At 44.5% G+C, this 20134-nt stretch overlaps 1 protein-coding gene across 1 annotated transcript; it reads left to right on the top strand.

Annotated features, from left to right (window-relative positions):
* Positions 1 to 2598: 2598 nt before the first annotated feature.
* col9a2 (procollagen, type IX, alpha 2) lies at positions 2599 to 19994 on the top strand. Its single transcript, XM_083679930.1, has 32 exons — positions 2599 to 2849; positions 4446 to 4520; positions 5879 to 5914; positions 6084 to 6146; positions 7441 to 7494; positions 7781 to 7816; positions 8667 to 8690; positions 8834 to 8887; positions 9084 to 9137; positions 10051 to 10101; positions 10898 to 10954; positions 11258 to 11311; positions 12216 to 12269; positions 12441 to 12494; positions 13071 to 13124; positions 13243 to 13296; positions 13485 to 13538; positions 13756 to 13809; positions 13997 to 14050; positions 14955 to 14999; positions 15128 to 15181; positions 15397 to 15450; positions 15636 to 15689; positions 15886 to 15957; positions 16307 to 16342; positions 16528 to 16572; positions 16894 to 16926; positions 17182 to 17328; positions 17521 to 17575; positions 17724 to 17912; positions 18077 to 18154; positions 18455 to 19994. The coding sequence occupies exons 1-32, from the start codon at positions 2778 to 2780 to the stop codon at positions 18658 to 18660; spliced, it is 2076 nt and encodes a 691-aa protein (XP_083536056.1). The 5' UTR covers positions 2599 to 2777; the 3' UTR covers positions 18661 to 19994.
* The last annotated feature ends 140 nt before the right edge of the window (positions 19995 to 20134 follow it).

Here is a 20134-nt window from a genome sequence, read left to right as displayed (position 1 = left end):
ATCTGGGATGAATGGTGTGACCAGCCCGTGAACAACAAGGGATGCCAAGTCTAAACCGCGGTTCCTCCCCAACCAAATAGCCAATCATAATAATTGTAAATACTTTTTTTGACTGTTTGAATGCATCCATTTTTGGAAGGTTGGTTACAGATTAACAGCTTGCTGACTGTGATTTTCTTTGCCAAAAGTGGTCCTTGTACAAGCCTAGAATTTTGACATATAAATAAATAGCTAAAAGTAAGAAGTAGTTTGTCTTCTCCTTCAAATAAAGAACACGTTTTCTCACAATACACAGTACATGCAATATTTTGTTATTAGGTGAGTCCGTTTTCTATTTTATGTGTTCATTCCATTCGGTGTTTAGTGCAACCACTATCTGTGATATTGCGGCTCGACCATCTTTCCCAGGCAGGTATCAAATGGAATGAACGCATCTAATACAAAATGGAGTCACCTAATAACAACATATGACGTGTACATAAAAAGGGTGAGAAGACTCAGTTGGAGCTACCTTGTGCTTACTTTCTGTTTGTAATATCAAAGTTAGTCATTTGTAACTTATGTGTGTTTTCAATGTTCAACTACATCATATAGATGGAATGAGTTGTTTCAAGAATGTGGTCATTTGTTAATAGACGTGTCCTGATTTGCTTTTAGATGTGTTATTTTTCCAAGGTTCGAAATGACCTTTTGTTATTAGATCGGTTTCAACATTCAAGATTCGTTCTGGTTGTTATTTTTGAATTCTGGCACACAAAACATGTTCCATAGGTAGCAAGAGCACAAACAACATTTGTTTAAGTAAAGCATGATTGATATCCAATATAAAGGTTCATTCTGTTTCATGTTGTATTTGGCTGGGCTTTGTAGTCGCATGGCCTTTCTAAAGCTCACAGACCAAATAGTGAGAGACATGACACCACAATGTGAATGGCTGCCATTTACCAGAATGCAGAGAGAGAGAGAGAGAGAGAGAGAGAGAGAGGGAGAGAGAGAGAGAGAGAGAGAGAGAGAGGGAGAGAGAGAGAGAGAGAAAGAATGATACGCAATTATCCATCTTGAGAATGTATGTTCAGCATTTACACAAATACAAATAACTGATGAGTTTGCAGGACCTAATATATGCACCCTTCCTTGATATGTAGTATACAGAAAAAATCAGGGACTGTCATTCATGTTATTCGTAAGCAATTAGGCCTAATGTTATTCAGATGTAGGATGGAATTGAATTGGTGTAGGCCCTACAGCTATTTTGTTACACCGGGTCATCACTTAATTCAAGTGAGGGTTTTATGAATTAAAATGTCTACAAAGCTGGCTTGAGTGATGCCCCAGGGGATGCAACAACAGGGAAAGTGAGGGGATTATCTGTGTTACCAGGGATTCAATATGTTGGTGTCTCCAGTGGTACACCATTGCAGTTACGCTGCAAGCAACATTGAGTCTAAATACCTGAGGTAAGGTGATATTGCCAACAATCTTTTTTCTATTTGATTCAAGGCAGAGTATTGTTACATTGGTTGAGGAGTGCACAAAACGCATCCTTCCTATTGAAAACCACAGACAAAAGGCGCTGGCACATTGAAAAAAGCTCATTGTCTCATTTTGCCTGTCTTGACTTTTGTTTATACAGATGTGAGACTGCATGAACAGAAAATAACAATACATAAATATTTACCCTGATGTCACATTTTGGTCCCTTTATTTATGCATTGACCCATAAGCAAGATTACAGAAGCTCCTTTAAACATATTAAAAGACTAGATGGGGCCATCACAATATTGCTAATACTCATCCAATCCCTCTAAATCAACTAGGGACTAGTCTCGTTCCCAGACACTTCCGCTCAAATGCGAGAATGGTCTGGTGGACCAACGCGTCAAACTTGGCCTTCAAGAAGCCAATAGAAAGACTGTTGAAAACGGACGGCGCATAGCCATTGGCTTTACTTCACATCAATCATCTCCCACAGCACCTCCCCCCAGTGCTTGCACACCACACATTTCTGATTCTGACCTACGCCTCACAGCCGTGTGATTCACTGAAATCAAATAATAAATTCATAATAATTAATAGTAATATTTTGCTCAGTAAATTCACTCCTGTTAAGGCCAGGTTTGGCATTGTTATTGCAGGTGTATATGCGCTGTAAACAATAGCCTGGGTACGAGGTTAACTAGGGACTAACAGGTTAAGTTGTTCAATAGGGCATGCAGGGTCTGTGCTTGACACTCAAAACTCATTCCTTCTGGAGCCCTCCTCCGTTAGGGTGGAGTTACATAGCAGCTGTGTCCAATCGGGTTGTGGGAACCTGGTTGGCGTAGCGCATATTCATGAGGCAGCAGTATTGTATGTCCAATCAGTCGGTGGGAACCTGGATGAGGTGTGCATAATTATGATCCAGTCATGTTTGCCCCTTCCCCCTGGGCTTGTGAGCTCTGAGGTGTGTGTGTGTGTGTGTGTGAGCGTGTGTGTGTGTGTGCGTGTGTGTGTTTGGGGGGGGGGGCTTTCAGGAGCTCTTGTGTTCTCAGGGGCAGGCTGTAGGGCTAGGTTCCACCTCTCTCTCATTCCATCTAGCCCCTCCATCCATCCCTCCACACACTTTTCCTGGGTGGATTTTTTGGGGCTGTGCACATAGCCCCCCATCCCCCTTTGGATACCCTGCCCTACAGTTCCTTTCCGCCTAGAAGACAGGACAGGAGAGGAGAGAGGGGGAGAAAAGAGGCCAGAGAAGAGAGGATTTTGTGCTGAGGAGAGAGGGAGAGGAGAGAGGGATAATGGCTGGTCTCTCTACGTTGTTGAAGAGCTGGGTCCTCCTGCAGACGTTGTGCCTGGCTCTGGCCCAAGTGGTGAGTGGAGAGGGGAAGCTGGTATCTTCTGTACCCAGGCTAGGATGCTTCTGTCTGGGGTACAGTCCAAGCCCTTTTCCCTGGAAAGGGCTGGTGGTGGGGAAACTGTTGTGGACTGCCTTAGGATGTGTGGTTGCTCTGTCTGGTGATTGAATTGTAGAATGTGGTTGTGTTAGAATTACAAAAGGATAGGAATGTGTTTCAGTGCTTGAGTGTTGAGTTCAATGTAATAGAGGATATATCTAGATATCATTAGGACTGTAGTTGTATATTGTCTTTGTGTATGGTTGTATGTGTGTATGTGTGTATGGAATAAGGCAGTTTTTTGTTTCTTTACTGGTTTATGTGAAGTGGAATCATCCTATTGCCTTTGGATTATGCACTCTGCCTCTGTGGAAGTTTTCACCATGGCAATCCCAATAAGGAATATGAATGGACTCCTTTTTGGAACTGGATATTTTTTACCTGAAGAGCAACGTTTGAGTGGACTAAAACTCCCTTTTTACAGATGCAAAGATGAAAGCACTTGACTGACAGGCAAGACAGTGGCCCTGCCACAGACGGAATGCAGTTGCACATACACACACACACACACACACACACACGCACACACACACACACACACACACACACACACACACACACACACACACACACACTCTCACACACACACCAAGGTGTGTAGTCAAGACATTGCACATACTGTGAAGCCCCCTCTTCAAACACACACACGCAAACACACACAGAATGTTCAACCTGAAGACTCCCTCCACCAAATCACACATCCTTACTATCCAGCAGACAGCTAGCCATTTTGAAACCTTATATCAAGATGTTTTTTGGTTGAATTTCAAACGCTATTTTGATTTCCGGAGAGTACAGTATTTCCACACTGAATCTAAAGATGCTCCATTTTCACTGGATGGAACTGATTGATCAAATGAAACAAGCTGCATTCTTATGTGGGTGGGGGATGGGAGTTTGGTAAACATTCCCCAGTCTCATGACCCCCACCCCCCCACCCCCCCACTCCCACAGTACCCCAGTTCTTTGGACCAACCCTTTGTTTTATTTGACCAACAAGCAATACAGGATATGGGATTACCTCTCCTTTGGATGAAACAAGTTCCCTTACTCTCTAATTTTCTGTTGGATTTTTAATCAATCACAAAACACATATGGCTATGACACTGTTACTGTAGATACCAGTGGTGTTGTTTCTGCTGATGTCAAATGTGTTGTGTTATAATGCATGGTTGCCTTTGATGCATGTTGCCTTTGATAAGTGGGACAAATTGATACTTTATATTTTGATAATTGTGTTCACTGTATTTAACATTACCCATCAAATGTAATTTCTTTCAAATCTCTGCTTTCTTTCAAATATGCACTTGCTCCATGGTTCTATTTTTGACATAATAATCATATAATGCAATGGGATTGTATAGCAATTTTAAATGTATTCTACTTATTGTACCCTGAATATCATGACAATAATAGATATTCAATAGGATACAAAAAAGTTTGCAAGGCTTTGCACAAAATCATGTTCTCTTCAAAAGTCTCAACCCCCCATTTTATTTTCATTTCTTCCAGAGTGGTCCACCTGGACCTCAGGGCCAGCCCGGCCCACCAGGCCCTTCTGGCACTCCCGGGTCCGACGGCATTGATGTGAGTATCCACGCTGCTGAGCCGGCGCCAACAGGTTGTCACAAAGACCATCATTGTACACGATGAAATACCAGAGGAGCGTTCTCCTCTAGTGTGGCAGTAGTACCCCTAGAGGGCGCTTTGAATGAAAACACAGCGGCACAAAAGACCACTGTTCCTCACAGATAGAGGGGCCATTGAGACGGGGGATTTCACTCCATCCCAAAGCAGGGGTCTGGGCTAATGTCGCAGTAATGTGATACATTTGAGGTATTCTCAGGCTAACCAGAACCAGGTTTTAAAAACATGGTCAGAATAAACTATGAATGCAGCTATAACTGAAATATGTTGGCTAGGCCTCTATTTGACATGCTATAGATACATGCAGAAAGTAGGCTAATCAATTGTATCCTCAAAAATGCTAGATCAACTATTAATGTGAGTGTGACAGGTTTTATGCAGATTAACCCTAACCCTAACCCTATCCCTAACCCTAACCCTAACCATAACGGGTAAGATGTAATTGGTATTACATGAATTCCAACACTGTAGCTACTGACCTACTAAACTGTGTCTAGTGAATGACTGCATCTCATTCCCAAAAAGTGTTTCCCAATCCCTCCCCTCTGCCCCCCCCCCCCCCCCCTCCTACTTTAGCCCTTCACAGATCTTAGCCATCTGAGTAGGTGTAAACTAAGCATAGTTACCATATTGTTTTCAACTTTCCAGTCCGATTAGATTAAGAGGGATAAAGGAGGGGAGAAGATTTTTGAAAGGTTCCAAATCCAACTCTGGGGGGGGGGGGGGCGGGGGTCACCATGTGCTGTCAAACACCTGCTAGCTTCCACCTCCACCCCCACCCACACCCACACCCACACCCCTCTTGAAGCTTTGCCTTTGCAGATCTGTAGGAAGACGGGATATGTGCAAGACCAATTGTGATTACGGTTGCAACCAGAGTACATCTCAACTGTCTAGAGTAGCTTCCCCTCTCTCTCTCATTTCCTTGGTGTTATTAGCTGTCTGATCTGAAAACAAAATCTGGCTGAAAAGCAACATGGGATGTTTATATCAGGACTTTGCTTTGACCTGTCCAACTTTTTCACATCAGTGAAGATTGAGGAAAATAGTTAAGGGGATGAAGTCTCTAAGCAGATGTTCTACCATATTGCTGGCACCTAACATCGATGGCTTTTAAGAGCTAACAAACCTGCCATCTATGTCAATGCCGTCTGCATCATGATATACTATAGGAGACATACTGTCTGGAAAGAAAGATCATTGTTAACATCATCATCATCATCATTATCATCATCATAATCTCTCTCTCATAATCTCTCTCTCTCTCTCTCTCTCTCTCTCTCTCTCTCTCTATTTAGGGAGATAAAGGACCTCATGGCTCTCGTGGCCCAGCAGTAAGTTAATCACGTGTGTGTGTGTGTGTGGGTGTGTGTGTGTGTGTGTGTGTGTGTGTGTGTATGTGTGTGTGTGTGTGTGTGTGTGTGTATGTGTGTGTGTGCCTACATGTGTGTGTTTGTCCTTGAGGATATGTGTACCTGATCTTATGACTGTCTCTGATTGTAGGGGGCGAAGGGGGAAGCAGGTGAGCCTGGCCCAGATGGGACTCCTGGGGAGAATGGCATTGATGTAAGTCTCCTTTCAAACCAAACTAAACCATGTTTTATTTGCCAAACAATCATCAATCAATGAAATGAAATGAAATGAAATCAAATCAAATCAAATCAAAATCAATCGTCACATACATCGCATACAGCCGTAATTGACATAATGAAATGCTTTGGGACCTTGCTGCTCACTTAACAACAGTCGACAACAATCGACAATCAGTAATACAATATAATATAGCAATAACAAATAGTACTGCATAAGGGTGGAGTGTAAGTAGCAGCAGTAATGAATAATGAATGATAATAATGAATGAATAATAACAATAGCAATGCAGTGTAAGTAGTAGTGCAAGTAGCATCAATAATTTACAGTAATAGTGAAAGGTGCAATGTAGTGGCAATAATGTCAGATGTGCAAGAGCAGTGTATACTGCTGTACTATAATCAATCACAGTTTGGAATGTGTTTTTACTGCACACAACCCCCCCTACCCCCCGAGACAACAGAGCTCTGGACTCTGGGCACAGGGTCAGACATCTGTAGCAGTTAGGGGTTAAGTGCCTTGCTCAAGGGCACAACGGCAGTGATGCCAGCAACCCTCCAGTCACCAGCTCACATGGGGTGGGGACCTCCTGGGGTGGGGATCAAACCAGCGACCTTCTGACTGTTAACCTTGAGGCTACCTGCCACCCCAGATGATGAGTGTGTTTGTGTGGGTTTGTGCATGCATGGTTGTACTGGGACTTTCTACATTCCTACCTACTGTATGTGTGTATGTGTGTATGTGTGTGAATCCTTTCTGGGTTTGTGTGTGAGTGAATGTTTTGTCTGGATCATTGGTTCACTGGTTCAACATTGTTTCAAATACAGGATGATTACCTGTCTCCCAAACAAGCCCCTGAATGTATTCAATATCTAGACTGCGATGTGTGTTCTTAATGAAATGTATGCACTCACTGCAATGTAAATCGCTTTGGATAAGCGTCAGCTAAATGGCATATATATTATTTTTAATGTGGCGCTGGCTGCTTAGAGGCCTGTATGTTTGTCTGATTGTATAATCGTCTGGAAGGAGCTGAGTCTCAAGGTCTCACAGTTTCACAGTCACATGCTGTTTGAAACACAGACATTCTTCAGGGATTTACAACATAATCCGGCCAGGAATCTCAATCCTTATTTTACTTCTAATGACCTGGACGTGCCAACTCCAATCAAGTGTTGCTTAGTTAAATTATAATGTGAATTCAGGTCACAAGTCGCAATTGTCCTAAATTAGAGGAATACATATTTTTTCTTCTCCCCTTTCTGTGCAGGGTTTGATCGGAGCAAAGGGCGATCGGGGTCCCCTCGGCAACCCTGGACCTAAGGCAAGGATCTCTGTCTTCTCAGGCTCATAATGCATGGAACAGAATGAGAAATAGTGTCAAACACGCATGTGTTTCTACCTCCACCAGCCTCCACTGAATTAACAGTATATCACTTGACACAATGTGTATCTATTCGTTCAGATGCCTTCCCTGAAGTATCTCAACTGTTCTATTCTTGCTAGAGAGAAACAGCCTTGTTATTGCAAGACATAAACAAAGATAAACAGCCTTGTTGTTGCAAGAGATAAACAGCCCTGTTGTTGTTGTTTGTTGTTCCGTTGTATAGGGCCAGCCTGGTCCTGGTGGTGAGCCCGGGCCCACTGTGAGTATGATCATTGCATAAATCTCATCATTATATTCAACTATACCTGAACCCACTTGACCTCAACAGCCATAACAGCTGAGGTCAGCTTTTCTCTTCTTTACAGTCATAACACTAGTCTTGCAGCACTAGTGTGGACTATAATGATCCAGTGTTTCCTCTACCGTTGTTAAGGTGGGGAGCTCCCCCTGCCCTAGCTTTCTTTCCCCCCCAAGTCTAGAACATGTGTCCCCCATTGGTTGGTGTTGACACTTCTACAGTAGCTCTGGCAGCCAAAGTGGTTTCTATAGTGGGTTCTCTTCCTATACTGTACCATGTACCTTCTATCAGCCTTCCTTGAAGTAATCCCTGATCTGACAAGGTTTGATTAGTAATAGAAACAGGATGGGGACGTTGCCTTCACACCTATCCCAATGACATACTAGAGTGATCACCCTCAAGAGGGGGTGGAAAAAAAACTAATTTTACAGGTTATGGTTGGACTGTCCCAGACCACATGCAGTTACCGAAGTAGTACTCTAGGTGGTGCTGTGTGTCTACTTATTGTTGGCTCAAAAAGACAGACTGTACACAGAATGCAGTCCATTAGTGATATGCATGGATGAAACCGTGAATACATTACTCTGTTTGTTTGTGGATTTAATTTAAGTAATTAATATGACACAATAACACACATTGATTAGTTGGACGGACACAGCTCTGTTTGTCTTGTGTTTTGCCGCTAGATACAGAAGCTTTATTGAATTATGTATTATGACGGCTAATTGTTTACACAAATTATTGATTAACAAACCATGTTGTTATCCACTTGTTTTTCACTAAGTAACCCCTCATCCCTCTTTCTCTACAGGGACCAGGACTTCCAGGATTGGCTGTAAGTGGTTTCATCACATTTTACTGTACATTCTGAGAAGTGTGATATAAGTGATATCAGAATGTCCACTAAGTACCACACCGCCCTCTCTCTTTCTTTCTCTCTCTCTCTCTCTCTCTCTCTCTCTCTCTCTCTCTCTCTAGGGAGCCCCAGGCCCCATTGGTCTCCCTGGTGAGATTGGGACAACTGGGTCCAAGGTAGGAGGACTGCTGTGCTGTTATATCTGTGGTATCTGGTCCTGTAGACCAGAGCCATGCACAGACCACAGAAGATCCCACACACCGTAGACTTCACCAATGTCATCATGCTGATCGACCACAACTACTATGTTCTATAGTCACTCTGTTATTCTTCATCATATGTCCACCCCTCCTCTTCTTCCTCTCTTCTCAGGGCATGATGGGAGCACCTGGAGCTCCAGGAACACCCGGACCCTCTGGGAAACCAGTAAGAGCACTCCCAATGTTAGCAAGAAACCAGACAGTATTAGCCTCTGTGCACTCCCTGCAATAGAGAGAAACCAGCTATTACATTGAACCAGCAAACACAGTCAAGTTTCAGTGTTGTATATCTGTAGCCCTTGTTAAACTACATGTTGAGAGGGAAATACAAAAAAAGAAACCAGTAATATATATCGAAAGAAACAGTGAGATGTAGCAACAAACCAGTAAGCTATAGGAACAAATCAGTTAGCTATAACAACAAAACCAGTCAGCTATAGCAACACACCAGTAACCTATAGTAACAAACCAGTCAGGTATAGCAACAAACCTGTAAGCAAAAGCAACAAACCAGTTGGCTATAGCAACACACCAATGTTAGCAACAAATCAATACGATACAGCCAGGAAACAGAAAGCCCAGCTAGTGTGCCTGCGTACTTCCTATAGCAGCCAGTGAGAAGTGAGCTCTTAAAGACAGTGCTGAGTAGTACGGTATGCATCTCAGTTTATTCTAGGATATGTGTGTGTGTATCCATGAGTGATTTCAGGTGGGAAGTAGCTTCATAGAGAGTGATACTCCGAACCCCAGGGAGTGTATTTGTTTAGGTTTACTGGTGTCCCAGAGTAAATAAACTCCCATTAGATCAGCCGCCCCTGTCTCATCTTACTGCAGTCTGAATACATCAGCCCTGCTGGGAGAACTACTTTACTCTAACTCAATATATACAGAGAGAGAGAGAGAGAGAGAGAGAGAGAGAGTGCTAGCTCAGCTCTGTACACACACACACTCTCCTCATCATCATATCTTTCTCTCTCTCTCTCTCTCTCTCTCTCTCTCTCTCTCTCTCTCTCTCTCTCTCTCTCTCTCTCTCTCTCTCTCTCGTTCTCGCTCTCTCTTTCTCATTTCTTTCCCTCTAGGGTCCTCCAGGGAAGTTTCTGGGAGGAGAAGAGGGCAGTGCAGACTTCCAGGTAAGATACCTCACACCTCCATGTGTCCCCGTCCCTCGACCTGGTCACACCTTCTCACTCTGCCCTGTCCTACCTCTCAGTCTCTTACAGTCTGTGTGAGCCAACTGTGTAGCTCACACCATGCCCTAATGCAGACTTGCCAGTCCCCGACAACACATCCTCATTGGTCTGTCCCATTGGAATAACCCCTACACTTTTTGTTGAGTCTTTCGACTGTCTGTCTGTTTTTGTCAGTGGTTGACTTGCCATCACAGTTGGTATTCTTCTTTCTTTCCACGTGATATGTAGACTATTATTTGTACCTGTAAACCTGCTAGATCTGTGTACAGTACATTCAACCCATGTGAGGTTTTAAATGGGATTATCCTAGTTCCATAAACCCAAGACCAGGAGACCTAGGCTCCATACCCTATGTCTGTAGTACCCATACTTAGTCTCAAGATCCAGTCCCCAAGACCAAAGTGCTCGGGAGCATGGCTTAAGCCCATAGCACCTAACCCTAGTCCCACTGTCTACAGCAGTAGAGTTGATCCCTCTCATCCCCTCCCCCAATCCTCCCCAATCGTTGTCCCTTCATCCTTCTCCCTTTCTCATCACCATCTTTCGATGGCTGTGGTACCATGTTTGAAAGTCTGAACAGAGAGAAAAAAAGAAGGTAGCAAACTGATCAACTGAAGACTTTGTTCGCCTTTTGGCTGAGGAACTGAGGAAAATATACAGGATGTTTTAACTCTCTCTCTCTCTCTCTCTCTCTCTCTCTCTCTCTTTCTCCCCCTCCCCCTCTCTCCCTCTACAGTGTCCAATCAACTGCCCAGCTGGTCCTAAAGGCCCCCAGGGTCTGCAGGGAGTAAAGGTGAGTGAAAAAACATGAAAAAACAATATAACAAACAATGTATTTTGTGTATTGTTAAGACATTGTTATGATCACCTGTAAATATGGACATCCACACTACTCTTTCCCCTTGTGTTGTGTATAAACTGGCAACATTGATACATGATGTTGTCCAGTACATTCCTGTCACATCCCAAGGCTATTGACATTGTATAGCCTTGGAATAATTCAAACAAATCCAACATGTTGATTGAATTGAATGATATATTGATTCATAGATCAATTTAATGATATTGTACCCAGTTGACTAAACTTCTCTCACAGGGGCACAAAGGTCGTGCTGGTATACTGGGAGAGTCTGGTAGCATCGGAAAACTGGTAAGTGATACATAATAATCATCTTCTTTATCTGTTTGTCTACCCATCGCTCTCTGACTACCTCCTACACCTGCCTATCTGTTCATGTCTGCAAATCAAAGTGCAAGTATATTTCTTTCCAAACACCAACCTCACACACAAACACACACACACACACACACACACACACACACACACACACACGCGCACACACACGTAAAGGACCATCAGAAGCAGGGATTAGCAGTAATGAAGCCCCCTGAGGCACATGACTGGCACTAATCTGGGTGCGATTAGTCAGGCCTGGCCTGGGCAGCCAGGCAGCACGCAGTGAGCCAGATGAAAGGAGCGGTAGAGAGCCAGGTACATGGAAGGCAGGATAAGAGTGTAGGGGTTAGAGCGGCAGACTCACCCCGGTGTATTAAAAAGAGTTAATGAGCACCCAGTGGGAACTCAGAGAGTCTCCTTTACGCTGGGAGGATTTATCCCCTGATCTGCACCCAGCAGGAGCTGTCTGCAACTGCTCCATCTCTCAGAAGCACTCACAGGTCTCACAAAGCACTACGCTGCAGGAGAACTCTTTATATTACAAGACCGTCTCAGTTGTCTGCCATTTATGTAGAAATATGGAAGCAAAGCATTCAACTGCTATATCAGCAAACACATAAATAGTTTTTCATGATCACTCCCTAACAGGTACATGTGGGACCAAATATTTCTAACAGTTAACTGCCTTGATTGTGTTGTCTGAACTAGTGGATCAAACAGTAGCTGTATTTAGTCACAGCAAGTTTATGGGTTCTTCATTGGTCCCATACACTGAAAGGTGTAATTTTGGATGAAAGCGTCAGCTTAATAACCATACTAAGCCTCTGATGCATTAGCACACATATTAACATTATGTTTCTTCTCTTCCTCCTCTCAGGGCACGAAGGGAGATGTTGGCATTTCTGGGGAGCAGGGAATACCAGGACCCCCGGTAAAGTATATGTTCTATCTATGATAGAAAATAGGCCAAATACTGTACACCGGCTACGTTCCAGAGTAGCATACCACTTAGAATAAACCTTAATTAAAGCATAATGTTATCCTGACATCTCGTGAATGCAAACCTCAATCTCTCTCCCTCTTTTTTGTTCCTCTATTTCAGGGCCCGATGGGTCTGAGAGGCTACCCAGGAATGATGGGACCCAAGGGAGAGGCGGTGAGTACACTAACGCCCTATTTTTTAATCTCCTTTATCACAATCTCTCCATCCATGACTTTTTAGCATTCCTCCACCTGTTTTTCCGCCCTTTGTTCGACTCTGCTGTGCCAGCCTAGCGAGCAAGGGATGCTAGACTGCCTATCTGTACAAACACTATTCATTACCAGCAATAGCGGCATATGGAAATGATGCTCACACAAATCTCTCTTGCCATCTAATGAGGTGGGGTTGTCTGGGTCCACTGTGCCTCCATCTGTAGTTAATGATCCGCTCCAGCCATCCATCTTAGTGTTAGCATTAGCCCTCTTAGCCAAGTTAGCACCCAGGCTTAGTGCCAAGCAGAATGGCTCGCTGTGTTTAGCACATCGCTAATCAGTGCTAATCAGCCCTCTATTACATTGATTGGCATGCTACTGTACTAGCATGTGGTAGCATCATCCGTAAATCCGTTGGCCTCTGAGTGATCTCTCCGTGTGTCTATTCCTCTGTTCATCTATCACAATTGACTGTTCGTCTACACCTGTATGCCATTGAGTAGAAAGTGTCTCGTATTTAATTTCCTGTTTCTCCCAGGGCCCTCGTGGTTACAAGGGAATCACTGGACCAGTTGGCATTCCAGGGCCCCCAGTAAGTATCAGAGCATAACCACTAGCAATCAATCACACACATAGTCACTAACATGATGCATATTGGGTGCTCTGTTTCAAGACGCTCTCGCTCTCTCTCTCTCTCTCTCTCTGTGTAGGGTGAGGAGGGACCCCAGGGACCACCAGGAGGCGCTGGAGAGAAAGGAGATTTGGTGAGTATCACTTGTCCATCTATCCATCCTTCTCTATCGACAGTATCCACCAGAAGTTTCATCCTCAATAATGGTACAAAGGGATGTTTAGAGATCATAGAGTGAATAATTAGTTTCTGAATGCATGTGGTTAACGACGATGATGATGATGATGATGATGATGATGATGATGGTGGTGTTCTCTACAGGGTGGCCAAGGTATCAGGGGCCCACAGGGAGCAGTCGGCAAGAAGGGAGAGAATGTGAGTGTTTACACTGATCATGATCACGCTGACTTCATGCTGATTTCACACTAAAGCCAGACACATCACACCACCCTGAAACAACAATAGATCTGACCATTCCAACCCATGACATTACCATACACCATGTGGCCAACAGTATAACTGCACCGAAAATGTATGCTAAATGATCATATTTCCTCTGATATAACCTCATATAACCTGTGTGGTATTTCAGGGTCTGCCAGGGATTGATGGCAAGGATGGCACACCTGGCATCCCCGGAATCAAGGTAAGGACTCGCTTTCACACCGATGTAGCTGTTGCTTATGATGATGATGGTGATGATGATGATGTTGATGATGTATGATGGTGATGATGACGATGACGATGACGATGGTGAAAGAGAATGATGATGATGATGCTAAGATCTATGTCAGAATACTGAAGTGTTTTTCTTCTGCTTCCTCTCTCTGCAGGGTGCCCCAGGTCAGGGTGGGATGCCTGGACCTCCCGGTCACCAGGGGTCAGCAGTAAGTCTATTGTTTCATACCAAACTCATGTTTGTGTGTGTGTGTGTATGTATGTGTATGTGTGTCTGTGTCTGTGTGTGTGTGTGTGTGTGTGTGTGTGCCTGTGCATGCATGTGCTGAGCGTGTGTGTGTGTGTCTGTGTCTGTGTGTGTGTGTGTGCCTGTGCATGCATGTGCTGAGTGTGTGTGTGTGTGTGTGTGTGTGTATATATGACTGTCCTCAGTGTATCCCCTCTAATCAAGCACAGCTATAAACACTCATTCTCAACCAGACCACGTAAGATATGCGTCTGCTCTCCCCCACAGTTCTCTCCCACCTACACAGAACACAAAAGCCAAAGACACAGACAAAAACGAGCAGTACATTGTGTGTGTGTGTGTGTGTGAGTGTGTGCACTTTCTGGGCACTCATCCAGGTTGACCCCTTGACTCAAGCCGTTTTGGAATTTAAACCACCTTGAAATTGCTCTCTCTCTCTCCCGGCGAGTGATTCATCATCATCAAACGTGTGTGTGTGTGTGTGTGTGTGTGTGTGTGTGTGTGTGTGTGTGTGTGTCCTCGGTGAGGGGTAATGGAGCATAGGGGTTCTCTGATACACACCATCAATGGGTGGTCACTGCAGTGACACAAAACACCTACTGTACGCAAACTTTACCACAGTCACTTAGCCTGTTTCATTTCCCACTTGATGAAGATGAACACACACATGCACACACACACGCACACGTGTGCACACACACACACACACACACACACACACACTTTACGAATCACCCACTGAATAATGGTGGTAGCTTTAGAAACAGGGAAAAGAGGTTGTTCTGGAAAAAGCGAATCTCTTGTTTTGCAGAAAGTTATCCCCTGTTTGACCTTTGAACTTCTCTTTAACCTTTCGTCTCATCTAGGGTTTGCCTGGCAGCCCTGGAACCAAGGGTGGAGCTGGAGACAAGGTAGGGCAGTGGCCATACCGTCTGTTTGTTTGTCTGTTTCATTGTCAATGCCTGTTCTGGTGTCACCACATCCCATTGTTGCGGCAATGCTGTTGAATGATTCATCTCTCTCTCTCCTCTCTCCTCAGGGTGAGCCTGGTCCCAGAGGCCATGTTGGAATGTCTGGTTCTCCAGGACCTCAGGTAGGTCATCTGACACTCGGTGTGTGAGTGTAGTGTAGGCTTATACTGTTTCCAGGGGAGACTGGTGGAGGCAGAAATAGGAAGACAGGTTCATTATAATGCATGGAATGGATACCAATTTCTACCGTCACCAGTCTCGCCTGGCTATTTCTTAGTCACTCTACCTGTAACTTGTCCCCCCATCACTTCTTAATCCCCCCATCCTTCTCTCTCAGGGTGAGCCTGGTGCTCCTGGTGAAGCTGGTATGGAGGGTGTTCCAGGACCAAAGGTATTGTCCCATCTTATTCAGTAAATATAGGAACAGTCTGAATTTCATACAAATATATTAAGTTGAAAACAGACATTTAGTAACATGTCATCCTTCTCATCCGACCTGTCTCTGTTGTCCTCTTCTCTCTCTCTCTCCCCCCCCCCCCTCCCCCCTCTCTCTCGGTCTCTCTCTCTCTCCCTCAGGGTGACAGAGGCCAGAGGGGAGCTGTTGGGCCACTGGGTGTGGTCGGCAAGGCTGTAAGTCTTCTCTGCAGAACTCAGCAAAAAAAAAAAAACACAGAACTGTCTAAATCAATGGTTTACAAACATCCTTGTGTTAGGACTCACTTCAGTATTGAGTGTTATCGTATGATCTATCTTATAACAAGGAAACAAAACTGTGTTTCTCAGATGTGCATTCTGCTTACTAAAGTAAACCATTGTGTACCCGCAGGGCAACAAAGGACAGAGAGGACCTATGGGCGTCCCAGGGGCTCAGGGCATCACAGGAACCAAGGGAGACAAGGTCTGTGCCAACCAATACCTGTCAATTGATGTCAGAATCACAATACTGGTGCATTAGTGCCGCATCATTTAAACGTGTGATGCAGTTACACAGAACCACCTATTGGTGGCAGTGTTTACCTATACATGCCCAACTCAGGAATATGCAATGTTTTTCCTGCTTGAGTAACCTAAGCAATATAAATGATAATCCTAGGATTATCATCTCCCAAGTCTAAAATGAAACTACATTTTTCTTACTATATGCTGTCTCACGTACAGTAGTCCTTGGGCTTAATCAATATGTTGTCCTCTTTATTAGAATGTGTTATGTATGTCTGTGTATTTATGACTCATGCCTCTATTCCCAGGGATTCCAAGGAAAAGTCGGAGCGAAGGGAGACTTTGTGAGTAATATAGCCTGCGATCTCAGCACACTTATACAATAGCTCCATAATGACATCCAGCCTGAGTCATGCATGGTGCAATGAGAAGCAATGGTCCATGTGTTGATTGATTATAAATTCTCTCTCTATCTGTCTCTCACGCTTGCTCTATTTTTCTTTTCTTTCTCTCTCCCTCTCTCTTTCAGGGTGACCCAGGTGTGGAGGGCTTGGCTGGGGAGAAAGGTGAAAAGGTAAGTGGGTATATATATCGATGTGATTTGGGTTAGGTAAGGGAGATAAAAGCATATCAAAGGGGGGATGACGTATCAAAAGTGGATCGGTGAAGACTTATGGATGCATCTCGCCATGCACATCTCCTAGATCTTCCAGTTATACATGTATACATGGCAAGTGTGGAAGTGTGGAGGACCAAGCTTACAGAGCGACCAGGAAACAGACAGATTTAGCACACTACCACTGTACTCGTAGAACAACACATACCTGTATATGCAGAAGTTATTTGCAGATAACTGAAGCTCTGACTGACTAGTCTTTCTCTCCTTCTCTGACAGGGTTTGTCTGGAGAGCCTGGACCTAAAGGACAGGTAAGCACAGCACCGTGCCGGAGGCGAAACACACACATTATTGATTCAATTTCACCTGTCCTCTCTCCTCCTACTAGATGATAGGCCTTTGTTGTAGAGTGTATTTCTTCTAGCTCTGTGATTACCTCAACGAAGGGAGGAAGTAAGGATGCATTTGAGAAGTGAATTAAAACATGGCCTTAGACTCGACTCTTCCTCCCCTCGCTTCCTCCATCTCATCTCTTCTTCTCTTCCTCTATCTTCCTCTCCCAACAGCAAGGAGTGAGGGGTGACTCAGGCTTCAACGGCCCCACAGGAGACCCAGGTAAACCTGGTGACCAGGGCCCATCAGGTCTGCCCGGGCCCAGGGGCATCAATGGGGAGAGAGGCGTACCAGGCATGCCAGGCATACAGGGGGCATCGGTGAGTTCTCCTAACATTGAAGAGACACCAGCATTCAGTTATGGTGTGATATAACACTCATTACACAGAATGCTGGTGATGATTGATGGATGTATTGATTGATTGATTTGTCAGTTGATCTGCTGATTGAGTCATTGTTTTTAACGTGATACAGCTTGTTGTCAGCTTGTTATATCTGTCTTGTCTCTGTAGGGACGGGATGCGTCTGACCAGCACATCATTGAGGTGGTTCTGAAGATGCTGCAAGGTTAGAGAATGCACAGGGTGGAACAGCTCTGGCTTTGATTTAATTTCCCTAAATCTCTGTATTATCCTCCGTTGTTCATCGATTGCCTAACAGGTGGATATTGTAAAAGGACATTTCTTAAGCGTCTTCTTTCCCTCCCTACTCATAGAGAGGCTATCGGCGGTAGCGGTCAGCGCCAGGAGGGCAGTACTGGGTGGAGCCGGTGTGATGGGTCCCCCTGGGCCCCCTGGACCTTCTGGATCCCCCGGTCCTCAGGGGCAACACGGTCTCACTGGCGCCCGCGGCGTCCCTGGCATCTTTGGAGCACCTGGCCAGATTGGCAACACCGGTCTAAAAGGTAGAGATCAAAAAAGAAAGATGGCCGACCATTCAGTGAACCCCTGTGTCATAACGGCTACATAATGCAGTCGTAAGCATGACATATGACACAACAGATGTCATGAATAGGCTTGTGTCTGCCTGGGCCACTGACTCATCTGTGTCTTTGTCTACCTCCTCCAGGAAAGAGGGGAGTGAAGGGAGACAGAGGGGACCCCGGACGCCCACACCCCGGCCAGCCTGGACCTCCAGGAATACCAGGTGAGACACAGAGACCAGCACACCTGTCACTTCTCTTCATCTAAACACTGAGCAATGCCTGTAGCAGAGGAAGTTAGGATGTTGGGGAAATCAACCAGGTGTCATATCTGACCTCAATTGGAGGACACAGTGAGGTTACAGTGGGGAACTAAGAAGCAAGCACTACAACAACAACTTGCATAAGACCACATGAAACTAAATTAACCTGATGCTCTTTATCCAAAATGACAAAGTAATCGACATGTTTGCATAAGTGGACCGTTGAGGACTAAATCTTCCTCTCCTCCTCTTTCTCCTCAGGTCCTCCCGGTATTGACGGTGTGGCTCGGGATGGTAAGTCCGGTGAGAGAGGCCCCCAGGGCTCGGCGGGAGATGCCGGTCGTCCCGGTAGGGCGGGACCATCTGGTCTCCCAGGATTCTGTGAGGCGGCTGCCTGTCTGGCTGCTTCGGCCTACACCTCCCCAAGACTACAGGAGGCAGGCAGAATCAAGGGCCCCTCCACCTAGAACAGCCCTCTCCATCGTACCCACAACACCAGGGAGAGAGAGGAAGAGAGAGGGAGAGAGGAAGAGAGAAGAAGAAGGAGAGTGAGACCACTCTCCTTGGTTGGACACCATCAAGAGCGAGGGGTGGGGGCAAGACTAAGGCGACTGACGTTGCCCCCTCCCCCTAAACTGATGACCTTCAGTTTTAACTGTTTGGAGACTCTGGTTGTAACATATCCCACTTTAAATCCATCCCATATCACCATAACAGCCACTCACAGCCACACCCCTCTTTGAATTAACAAGCTCTGGTCCGGTATTGGCAGATGTCAATGTCAGTCACGTCCGACTGCCCGAAGCTACCACCCCGGTGGGAGAGAGATATGCAGTGACATCAAAATCCTCTCCAGTGACATCATCAATGATGTCATCAGCAGTGGGCCTGGACTGAGAGGAATAGGGATTGACTTTGAGTCCAATAATTGGTGCTTTTCTTTTATATCGTGGTCACTTTGAATGGTATTGTTTTATATGCGAAATATGAATTTTTAAATATATTTTGAAGCAGAAAGTGCAAGCATATATCTCAACCCCCTGCCCCCAACTCGAAAACAATGCCTTCCTTACACATGTACAATACAATACCAATAAATGATTGCATTCTAAATTCACATTTAATATTGTACCTTTGTAAGATGTATTGGTAAACCCCTCACCTGTAGGCTTGAGTGAAATACCCTGTTTACCTCATGTGTACATTGCCATCCCCCTTTTCTCATTATGAAACTAACGACTGGACCTATGTCTTCCTCTTGTTGCCTGGCAACAGCATATTCCGATGGGCACTCCCATCTCCCATAATTCAGTGCTGTAAATCTTTGTAAATGTGTGTTGATTATATGTAGAAAGGATGGGTTATGATAGGAACTGACAGATGAAATCATGAACCTAATCAGCAATAAAGTGTTCAAGTTTCTCCAGAAATTACTGCTTTTCACAACCAATCAGTTCCAGAAAAAATGTTCCTTCTATGCCACTGTCATCTTCCACAGAAAGTTAATGTCAACGCTTTCATAAAAAAAAAAGAAAAAAAGACTGATTATTTTCATTAACAAAAGCTATTTATTGTTCTTTATATGATTCATCTGTAAAGAAAAAAAAGTTATTATTTTTTTCCTGGTTGTTCAGGTCAACCCAAACCAATAAAGAGGAACGTTTTATAAAACCCAATGTTCTTCTGTATCATGTTGGGAACTTTTGGATCTCAAAATGGAGTGGAGTAACAGCAATCCAACTCAGTTTCATTTAATCTGATTCTATCTATCTTCTGCAGTATATCCATCATTTATGCTTCAGTGTGCAATAAAAAATCTCATGTTCTCAAAGCTGCAGATATTCAGCTTTTGTCAAATACTCTTTCTCTTCCAGGAACACGTTTCTATACCAGACAAATCGCAGGTAAGTCTATATCTAAGAATACGAGCTCCATAAGTTG

The sequence above is a fragment of the Argentina silus genome (assembly GCF_951799395.1).
Source record: "Argentina silus genome assembly, chromosome: 11".
Taxonomy (NCBI): domain Eukaryota; kingdom Metazoa; phylum Chordata; class Actinopteri; order Argentiniformes; family Argentinidae; genus Argentina; species Argentina silus.
This window is presented reverse-complemented; position numbering and strand designations above follow the sequence as displayed.